Raw genomic sequence first — 11480 nt, 5'->3', positions numbered from 1 at the left:
TGATGAACCCTTTTCAAGGATTGTCGTAACAACACAAAGAAAAGGAACTGACTTGTGATTGTATGGCGTTGTGTGCAACCATATGCAGCACAATGTGAAGACATCCTTGGTATTTTGGTTTATGTGCCATCTATAAACATGGAAAGCTGTTAATTTGCCCCCACTAGCTTTAGCGTCGCATTAGGCAAGCAGCTCAAGGGGGTGTGTTCTGTCTACCTATTGTTCACATCTTTATGACTATTTATTTGTCTTCATGTTAGTAAAAAAGACTGAAAGTGTTCATCCACCTTTTAATGACTGATCAAAACAAAGAGGGAAACTGTTGGCACGTTAGCTAGTCGTCGAATTCTTCAAAATGGACGGCAGGAGACGTTTTGAGACATTTTGCGGTGTGGACTCTGGTCACATGGCTTGGACTCGAGTCAGACTCGAGTCATGAATTTGAAATGACTTTAGACTCGACATGACAATATGTTAAAAGACTTGCAACTCGACTTGGACTTGAACAGCAATGACTTGTGACTTCACTTGGACTTGAACCCATTGACTTGAAAAGACTCGCTACGTTGACCAAAGCACTGAGAAACCAACACTTTGTAGTGTTCTCTTCCTATAGCTATATGTGCAACTTATTGTTTTACTACAGGAAAATATGATAGGTGACAACATAATGCTGAAGGTCTTAATGATTATATATTAGGTAGAAGTGTCCCACGCCGTTATTGCTAATGTGTAGTGACTTCTTCATATGTTTTAACAGTTAACGCTCTGGTAGAGGAATTGACCAAGGGGTAATTTTTCACGAACTACCTAAAGTAATGGTTTCATTAAAAAAAAAAAAAAAAAAAAAAAAAAAAAAACAGTACAACATAAATTAACAACAAATGTGACAGCTAAATAATGTATATATTCCAAGAACCACTGTTAGCATACACAGAAATGACAACGACAACTAACGTAACAATAAGGACGTTAAGTATTACCCAAAAAATAAAAAATTAAATCCACATTGCATTGTGGGACTCGTGCGGCTTGACGTCATGTATGCTTCTTTCTCTTAGCATTAGCAGCTACCTTGGTGAGCGATCACGCAAGTCCTTAGGCGGCGGGCCGGCCATGCGCTGTCTCGACTAACTGTTCATTACAGTCTGGTTTAGTCAGTGTAGTGTTCTCAAGAATCAATCTTGTATATCTCTTTTTATTCACTTTATTTACCGATCAGCACACAGCTAGCATCTATTCGACATGAAACTACGTTCTTCTTAGCCTCTTTTTGACGCAATATTTTTACATTGTGCCCCCTAGTGTTCCGACTGCGATACCACAGTTGGTTCAAATTGTACCTTTAAAATAAGATGGCAAATTTGATGGCAAACCTAACCCAAACACTCTTTTTTTTAAATTAATGCTTTATGTTTTTGATACTCACAAGAAATCCTAAGTTTAAACTGAAATCTATATTTGTGTTTGAAATTGCCTTACTAGAAATGTTTGCAGACAAGAAAATGCAGTTTCCTGCTTTATGCACAATGTGAATTTAAGAGCAATACTGTTGATTATTTAAACGAGGAAACCAATTGGTCGATCATTATTAAGCGAAATGTTTTTTTTCTTGTGTATTCATAATTGTTCTTTAACAAGAAAAAATATATTTTATCCTTATACTTGATTATTCCGATAGAATTGTCAGTAAAAATACTCGATTACTAATTGCAGCACTACTTGATGCAAATTCTTATTTATGACAGGTCTGTTTAATGTCACTTGAGAAATAAAGTGAGAAAAAGTAAAGTCATAGCATAGAATAACTGAAAACGTACAATCGATCGGTTTTGAAGGGGCAATAAACTAAGCCCTCCCCCTTGACAATTTGCTGTGAAGGCGAAATTTTTTTGATCAGCCCCCTAGTTTTCTTATAAATGTTCAATGCACTTGTTTATCAAATTGTTTTGATAAATAAATATCGATTTCAAAATATATTAATTATATAAAGGCAGTATATTATATATATTAATATATATTTTTATCTTGTTGGTCAAATGACTCGAAACGCAAAGTGTCGGACTTGCGACTTGACTCGGGACTTGCCTGTCTCGACTTGAGAGTTGACTCTGGACTTGAGGGCAGACTTGCGTGACTTGCAAAGTAATTACTCGGTCCCACCTCGCTCACGGGACCTCCTGGCTGCTCTTCATTCATTCCTGTCAAACTTTTTAGTTGTTCTCAGGAGAACTTTTTGTTGTTTGTGTATATTTTTTTTCAAGAAATGTGTTCATGAATTGTGCTGTAATCTACTAAACTGGTCATTACTGCTGCATGTTCCCTTAATCGTGACTTTTCATCGGCATGAATACATTGTACACTGTTTAAGAAATACAAGCTATGTCAATAAAGGACTACATTAGGCCATTACAAGATTTGAAAGGAACTTTTTTTTTTTAATTGACGAAAAACTTGGCGAGGGCGGTCTTTGCGTCACTTCCTGCGCGCAAAAACGCGGAAGAAGGTGGACTCTCAAAAAAAAAAAACGCGGAAGAAGGCGGACTGACTCTAGTTGGGAGTTGGTCGAATACGGAAGCCGAGCCGAGCGGGACCAGAAGTAACACCGCGACCATAACCAGCGCCGACACTGGAGCGACCTGCACACGTTGAGGAAGAGTCGCTGAGTTGTTCTTTTTCGCTCACTTTTTGTTGTCTCACACTCACATTCCGCCTGCTAGCTGCTATCGGCTAGTTAGCCTGCTAGCTGCGAACGTCCAGGTAAGTGTCGTGTCACAACTACGCACACACACACACACCTGTTTGACGCTAACAGGCTAAGGTAACGGCGAGGGCGTACAGGCCCCCTATTACTGTTACGAGTGAGCTAACATGCGACCACAGAGCGTTACATGGTTCGCAACGAGTGAGCCAACGTGCGACCACAGCGCGTCACTTAGTTCGCAAACGCAATGCCAGCGCGCTTGTCCCAAAGGTGGTTTAAATTATAAATGAGGGAAAATGAAGCCCTGGGAACGCGCCGTGACACGTTGGGGCGGTGACGTCAGAAAAGTGTCCTGCACGTCTGGACCCGCCCGAACCTGCTCAACTGCACCTTTGCTGCGTTGGGAATGTTTGCGAGTCTCCCTTCAACAAACCACATCTGTGGTTTCGGATGCATATTGTGACAATCTTTCACTTCCTGCCAGGTTTCTTTCTCGCTGACATTCACCAAGATGCTGGGCGGGGCGCCCCCCCCAGGTGTTTCTAGCCCATTTTTGCTGAAGCACCCCCAAAATTGAATCCCAGCACGTGTATAATTTGGCAGATTTCCCCCCACAAAAAAAAACATTTTAAACTGTAGATCATTTTTAAGCGACTCGAGAGGTGTTAGTGTAAAACCATAAAGTACTGGGTTGTAAAGTATTATTTTAGCAACAAAAATACAGCACCACTATTGCTTCAAAAATATTTTTTTCCAGCGAATCCCTTCCACTTCACCCCAACTAGGCTCTGAGTCCAAGCGCTGTACATGCACAGAGCAATACGCTGCCTTCCAGTGATGTGGAGTAAGTACTAGGCGGAAACCAGGATATGTGGCACACATTTCTTAACACTCAATACCAACGCACTATTATTACCCCTCCTCATTTTTGCTGCATTTAGTCAAAGGTCACTTTTTATGTTATGTAGGAGCTAGTTGATGTTCTTCTTTCTAGCTATAGGAAATTATTCAGGTGGTCAGACAATACCACTATCCTCTGAATTAGAATGGAAGAAGTTAGTATCATGTACATGATATAGTGGTAAAGCCAAGGTGCTACTGAACCTGACTGCCACTTTTGGGGTGCTGAAGCACCCTGAAAATGATTCCAAGCACCTGTAAACCTCAAATCACAGAATCACCCCTGCCTCTCACATAAAAAATGGTAAAAAAAACGGTTGACCCTAAAAGTAAGTTCCTGCTGCTTCCTCTCTAGAATCACAAGACAAAGATGACTGGAGTGAGCAGCATCGAGGCCGTCAAGAAGAAGATCCAATATCTTCAAAGGCAAGCTGAAGAAGCTGAAGAGCGAGCAGAAACACTCCAAAGACAACTGCAGGAGGAGAAGAGGGCTCGTGATGAGGTGAACGCATGCACACGTGCAACGTGTCACACGCGTGGTGATTGACTGTCGTGTGACGCGCAGGCGGAGGTGGATGTGGCGTCGCTCAGTCGCCGTCTTCAGATGACGGAAGACAAACTGGACCAGACGCAGGAGCAGCTCACCTCCGCCATCGGGAAGCTTGACAACCTGGAGAAGGTGGCGGACGAGAGCGAGAGGTCAGCACGCGTGTGATGACGACGATGATGATAATGATGACTGTAACAATGGCGATTACGTGTCCAGAGGGATTCGCGTGATTGAAACTCGAGCGATGAAGGATGAGGAGAAGATGGAACGTCTGACAGCTGAGCTCAAGCAAGCCCAAATCGTCGCTGAGGAGGCTGACCGCAAATATGAGGAAGTATGCACACGCTCATACACACAAACACCCACGTACACAGATCATTTCAAAGCTGTCACAATAAGCACATTCTGTTGTGTGACAAAAGTATTCAATATTGATGATATAGCAACAGACATAAGCCACGCTGGCAAATGAAAATCACCTGCGTCAAAAGCCCTGGCTGATGAAAGTTAGTCAGCGTGCTTTCTGGCATGTATGAATGCAGTTTAGTTTTTCCCCCAGCTTCAATTGAGCATCGAGCGCGGACATCCGGAGAAGCTGCCGTCTGGCTGCTGGTGGCTAAGCGCGCAGGCTCCGGAGAGCGGTGATCGGGGAAGAGAAGACCCCATGCCTCTTGGCACCAAATTGAAGCATGTTACCGTTGTACCGATGTACAGTTAGGCCCACACATATTTGGACAGTGACGCAACAGTTTAGTTGTTTACGAAAACATATTCAGGATGTAATTATACAATCAATATGGTCTCAAAGTGCAGACTCTCACCTGTAATTTGAGAGTCCAAATTGGAGCGAGGGTTTAGGAATAACAGTTCTTTAATATGTAGCCGCCTCTTTTGACCAGAAGTAATGGGACAATTGAGTTAGCAGGCTGCAAAAAAACAAAAATGGCCGCATGGGCTCTTCCCTCATTAACCTGTTATCACTCAAGCAGTTAAAAGGTCTGGAGTTGATTCCAGGTGTGGCGTTTGCATTTGGAAGCTGTTGCTGTGAACACAACAACATGCGGCCAAAGGAGCTCTCGGTGGAGGTGAAACACACCATCCATCAGAGAGTTAGCGGAAATGTGAGGAGTGGCCAAATCAACAGTTTGGTACATTCTAAGGGGAAAAAAAAAAGTGCACTGGTGAGCTTGGGAACTCAAAAAGGCTTGGACGTCCACCGAAGACAACAGTGGTGGATCATCGCAGAATCCTTTCCATGGTGAAGAAAAACCCCTTCGCAACATCCACACGAGTGAAGAACACTCTCCAGGAAGTAGGTGTATCAGGATCTAGGTCTATCATAAAGAGAAGACTTCATGAGAGTCAATAAAAAGGATTCAACACAAGGTGCAAACCATTAATCACCCTCAATAATAGAAAGGCCAGACTTGACTTTGCCAAATAAACACACCTGAAGAAGCCAGCCCACTTCTGGAACAGTGTTTTTTTGGATAGATGAGACTAAGATCAACCTGTACCAGAATGATGGGAAGAAGAAAGTTTGGAGAATTGGAACAACTCATGATCCAAAGGACACCACATCATGGTGGAGGCAGTGTGATGGCATGGGCATGCATGACTTCCAGGAGGAAAATCATGACTTGACTTTCATTTTGGCGTCGTAGGGCTATCGCAGGGCCAAATTGTCGGTCGTGGATTATGTCACACGACAAGAAGCTTTGCCGTTCCCGACAAACTATATCGGGCTTGATCTGGGAAATCGCCCGTGATAGCAAATCGGGCCAATATCGGAGCTAAAATCCTGTAGTCTGATCTAGTCACAAGTTAGTTTACAAATTAGGGCAGCACAATATTTAGTTTGAGCATCGTCATCGCGATGTACGTGTGTGCAATAGTTAGGGCTGGGCATCGTTTGAATTTGAGCGATTCCGGTTCCAAACAATTCTCGATTCAGATTCTTTTAGGGGGCTGGGTCAAAAAAGTTTGCATGGTTTAAATAAAGGGTGTCCAAATTCTGAACATCCATTAGCTTGTAGACTCAAATGAACATTTGACTCGAGTATTGAGCCAAGACGGCTTGTTGATGGTTTCTGCTGCTGAACGTTTTTTTGGTCCACTGTATATCATTTTGACATGCTAATAGTTTTTCCTGCATAATTTTATCATTTTGCTGATATTTAACCTGATGGATTGTATTTTCCCCCTAAAATAACGAGGCAATTCATTGCATTTACTGGAGTTCTGCAGCTATTTGATTTGGGGGTGTGTGAGATTGTCAATCACAGCAAACAGTGGAAGTATTGTTGAGGAGAAGAGTGTGGCTGTCTCACCCTGACTAACTCTTGGTTAAAATGACAAAGAGTTTGTCTGTAGAGGTCATAGTCAATTTGCAGTTTAGTTTTTCTCCACTTACTTTGATTTCGAGATCTTTGCTTTTATAGTGCTCCTCCACAGGAGGTCACTTTAAGATTGTCTTGGTTTTACAAGGAGCGGCAGCATTCATGACATTTGGGATTTTCCAGGTGTATTTATCCAAAAGTTCATCAGCTGTCTCAGCATTCACAGTTTGTAACAAAGCTATGGTCTCCCGAAACTCTCATTTATGTGCCTTTTCTTAATAGACGTCTGAACGTTTGGGATAATCTGTAATTCAAACAACACAGAAAAACGGTCTGAAATAGCCACATCCTTAATGTCAACTGATAGAATTTCAACATCCTTAGAGATGACCAGGTCTGAGATGTGACCTTGAGTGTGGGTTGTTGGACCCTTTATATGTTGAGAGAGGTCAAATGTGTCCAGTATAGCAGAGAGTTGTTTAGAATTTTGTTCCATGTTGTTGTCAATATGAATGTCAAAGTCCCACGTTATAACAAAATAGTTGTGGTCTGTAGAAATAACTCTCAGCAGTTCTGAAAAATCATCCATAAATTTTCCATTGTATCTTGGAGGTGTATAAATATTAAAACAATAACCTTTGGATCACCTTTCACTAAAAACCAGAGATTCAAAAGGGCTTAAATCACCCAGTAGAATTTCTTTACACTGAACTAATGATTTAAAAATAGCAGCAATACCACCACCTTTTGTTCCTTTTTGACACTTGTTCATCAAATAAAAATTTGCTGGTGTTGCCCATTGAACTTTCTTTCTGTAAATCTCCTAGCTACACGTGGCTCGGAGATTGACATTTTTAGGCTGTTTTACCACATTGGCTGAGAGGTTTCATGCCACCATGCTAATCTTGGATGCTAGCTTTAAATTTGAGCATACAATGTTGGCATGCAATGTGATCGCTAAAGGTGTTTTCAGCTAAAACATCTCCACTAGCAGGAGGTGAAGGCAAGCAAATAATATGATGACAATAACCATGGATAATAATGCAACTTTTCCATTTGTATTTCATGATTAGTAAAGTGAATGTCAGTTAGCAGTAACACCCTAGAGTGTCAAAGGGTGGCGACAGCGCCATCTCGTGGCTGCTGCTGAGGGTAGCTATTGTCTGGCATCAATGTATTGGTCTTGGTTTTAAGCTTGTTTAACATTATAAATATTTGATTTGAATGTATTTATGTAAACAAATGTTTTGTTGGACTTTGAGACAAGGTTGGTGATCACATGAGCTGACCTGCTGTTTGATTGACAGGTGGCTCGTAAACTGGTGATGGGGGAGGAGGAACTGGAGCGTGCCGAAGCCCGAGCGGAGTTAGCTGAGAGGTTACACACACACACACACACGCACGCTTGCTTTCGCGTGTAGCCGTCTACTTCCTGTCTATCTACTTCCTGCCGCGTGGCTAACTAACACTAGCAGCCGAGGAGTTCGGGCCAATTGGTAAAGAGATCGCAGGTCGTTAGGGTCACCTGACCTCCTGACTGTTGCCCTGTTGACCTGACCCCGAGATGCTTCGTCACCTCCGCCTCCTGCGGCCGCTTCCACACGTCTCGTTTTGACCTGAGCTTTTTTAACCTGCCGTGTTTGTGACCATATGACCTTGGATCCGCAGCAAAGGTCGCACGTTGGAGGACGAGCTGAAGAGTCTGACGGCCAATTCGAAGAGCTTGCAGTCTCAGGCTGAGAATGTGAGAGTTGAGAGGTTGCCGTGGAGGCGTGCGTTCGCTCGGCGTGTCATCCTTCTGTTTTGTGTTGTAGTACTGTGTGCAGGAGGAACGAAGCGAGCTGGAGATCGGCACCCTCAGGAGTAAACTGACGGAGGTGAGACGCGTTTGTTAGCTCGCTTACCAGAGACTAACGCTCTCGAGTCCTTCTCTGAGCTACGCCGATGCTGTCGTAACATCGCAATTACACGCACCTCAACCTATTGTTTAAAGTCAGCTGCGATAGGTTTCCAACACACCTGCAACCTTACTGAGGGTAAGATGAATGGATGGAATTCCTATTGATGCCACAAGATGGCACCAAAGAACTACATGTCTAAAGGGTGACTTTGCAAGAGGGGGTGCTATACTGTACTAGGGACTAGCCTTAACACCGATCTGATTGCTGGATCGGTATCGGCTTTGTCATAATTCGCCGATTGATCGGCTCCGCAAAAGACATTTACTCTGCTTTGCCGTCGTATACAGTATATTTCAATCCAAAACCTAGTTTATTTTTAGCCTTGTCGCGTGTCTTTTGACTTTATTTATGATCACTGGGCTTTGTCAAATCAAACGCGACCAGATACGCTCGTTACCACGGCCACAACAATGGATCGCACGTGTATTGTCTTGGTCAAAAAAAGAACAAGATGGGGAAAAACGTGCGGTGGTGGTGGTCACCGGTGCTCGGGAGAAGACGTTCGTTCAAGGATTGCTCACATACTTTTAATACGATACGGCTCACAACCAGCCAACAAAACGTCATGTAGCCTAGCAATCTAGTGCTAGCACTAACGCTTGTACGTAATCATGCCGGCGTTCTGTTGAATCATACGCTAAAGTTTCAGTGTGTTTGAAGTAATTAAATGACAGTAAGTTAGCACCCATTATTTTTGTCGTGTTGTAATGTTGGTTTAACCTGACTGATTAGACTACATGACCTGACAAGAGAATATTTTTTAAGATACTCAGTATACCGTACACAAGTATATCCAGTAAATGAACAAGTCATTTAAATAGACACATTGCTCCATTTTGTGATGGGATGGGTGATCTTTTTTTTTTTTTTTTTTTTTTTAACTCGCTGATCGGCCTCGAAAGTCCTGATCTTGCAAAGCCTACTAGGGAGGGACCATTATGGATTTTTTTACGCAGAGTCCAATATTTGGCAGAATATTATTCTGATAGGCAGTTAATCGGGTGGTGTGTGTGTCATGAAGTATGATAGGGGCGAATCGGCGCCCCTTGCCGGGACGCAAGCCAAGCACGTAAAAAGACGACTTGCGCACCAACAGGAGAATAAGGCCCAATGTGCGTATTTGGACTTCGAAAGTAAAGCTGATGTTAAAAAGGCAAACATTTGTGCCTCGCAGCTGCAACAGGTGGCTTCTGATATGCACGTTATGATGCGTGTTGGGTTCGTTCTCCAAGAGTGGACGGCGCACGCCTGTGTCACATTGCCAGAGACTCGAGCCTATAACATATTCACTTATTCAGAAGGCCGAGGCCTGATGCAATTAAAGCGTATGCGCTGAAAGGTTTTTATTATTGCATTTATGGAACTGCTGATTTTACAATTTTAAGGTTAAATGTGTTCCAAATTAGTTGGGTCCTTCAGTGTCTGTGTGAGTTGCAAATCTTAATATTCTGTCATAGATTTGTAAGGTTTTAATTTTTTTCTTTCATCTTGGTCAGTGGTTCCAAACCTTTTATACCAAGTACCACCTTATAAAAATACTTATGGAGAAAAAAAATGTATTGCGCACAAAAGTTAACTTCAAATTCCACCCGTCCGTTTTCTATACCGCTTATGCTCACGAGGGTCACGGGCGTGCTGGAGCCGACTCTAGGCTGGATACGCCGCAAAATGGTCGGCGGACAATCGCAGGGCATGCGGAGGAAAGCGGAGTACCTGGAGAAAACTCACCCATGCACGGGGAGAACATGCAAACTGCACACAGGAAGGCCGGATTTGAACCCGGAACCTGAGAACTCCCGAGGCAGATGTGCTAACTAGTCGACCTCCCTGCCGCAAAATTAACCCTAACCCTCAATAAATATGAGAAAACAGTTATGAAAGATTACGGGTATTGGTTAAACACGACTATAGTTGTTTTACAAATGTACTCTGCTGGATTAAAAAAAAAAAGCTTCAACCATTGTACTTGTATGACACTTTGAGAAAAGCTGATCAAGGTGAACATAATTACTTTCAGAAAGTTTACATATTACCCTTTGCACACTTTAGATTTGACTGAAGTTTTCATCGACTATAATCTTATTGTAGTTTGTCAACTAAAACAATTTAGATGACAAAATGACTAAAACTAAATGAGTCAGTTTAGTCATTCGACTGACTAAAACTAACTCAAAATGAACATTGATCCACTTCCTGTTCAGGCTGAGAACAGGGCGGAGTCGGCAGAGCGCATGGTGGCCAAGCTGGAGACAAGCGTCGATGAGCTGGAAGGTGCGGCGCGCCGGTCGATTACGCGGGACACGTGAGCGAGCCAGTGCTGACCGGTGTTTGTGTTTGCAGAATTGCTGTTGGCCACCAAGACGGCCAACGTGGCGCTCAACACCGAACTCCACCAGACCCTTGAGGATCTGTCCGCCTTCTGAACATTCCAACTCAAGCCGTCACATTCCTTAAGTAGTGGGCTCAATAATCAGACGCTCGCTCGATGATTGCTTGCTTGCGTTGTGGACGTGTGCTTGGAAGGGAACAGCCAATCGTATTTTTCTGCCAAACCTAAGGGGCCAATTACAAAGATCAGACACGCCGACTCATTCCGTGGCGTCTTGCATTTTATACTGTGACGATGTCATCACGTGACATCATCAGAGCATAAAGTCAAGGGGCCGGTCAGAGGTCAGAAGCGCCAACCTGAACAATAAAGTGTCACATGGTCTTATGCTGTGATGTCATAACAGCTTTTTGTTTCTAAAATAAAAGCACCAAGTTAATTTGTTTAACGTCTTTAATGGGGGGGGGGGGGGCGCCGGCCTCCCTCCCCCTTAAAGCATTGATCGATGATCAGCGGCAAGTGGAATAGACATGATTGCACATAGTTTGTGTACAAATAGTTGTCTTCGTCAGTTTCGGGTTTTCCAAGGTAGCAACGTGCTATCGATGGCGTCGCGATGGGCCCCTCCGTCATTAAAGTACACAAAATGTGTAGCCGCCATATTGCTGAAGGGCAAAAATGTCAAACTTACCTCATG

The 11480-nt window shown here is 43.2% G+C and overlaps 1 protein-coding gene across 1 annotated transcript; it reads left to right on the top strand.

Annotated features, from left to right (window-relative positions):
• The first annotated feature begins 2516 nt into the window (after positions 1 to 2516).
• Positions 2517 to 11222, top strand: LOC133487425 (tropomyosin alpha-4 chain-like). The gene is made up of 9 exons (XM_061793969.1): positions 2517 to 2760; positions 3960 to 4106; positions 4170 to 4303; positions 4371 to 4488; positions 7801 to 7871; positions 8162 to 8237; positions 8308 to 8370; positions 10656 to 10725; positions 10795 to 11222. Exons 2-9 carry the CDS (start codon positions 3975 to 3977, stop codon positions 10875 to 10877), a joined length of 747 nt encoding a protein of 248 aa, XP_061649953.1. The 5' UTR covers positions 2517 to 2760; positions 3960 to 3974; the 3' UTR covers positions 10878 to 11222.
• The last annotated feature ends 258 nt before the right edge of the window (positions 11223 to 11480 follow it).

Source organism: Phyllopteryx taeniolatus, chromosome 13 (genome assembly GCF_024500385.1).
Source record: "Phyllopteryx taeniolatus isolate TA_2022b chromosome 13, UOR_Ptae_1.2, whole genome shotgun sequence".
Taxonomy (NCBI): Eukaryota; Metazoa; Chordata; class Actinopteri; order Syngnathiformes; family Syngnathidae; genus Phyllopteryx; species Phyllopteryx taeniolatus.
Note: the sequence above shows the minus strand (reverse complement) of the source record. Positions and strands in the feature narration are given on the sequence as shown.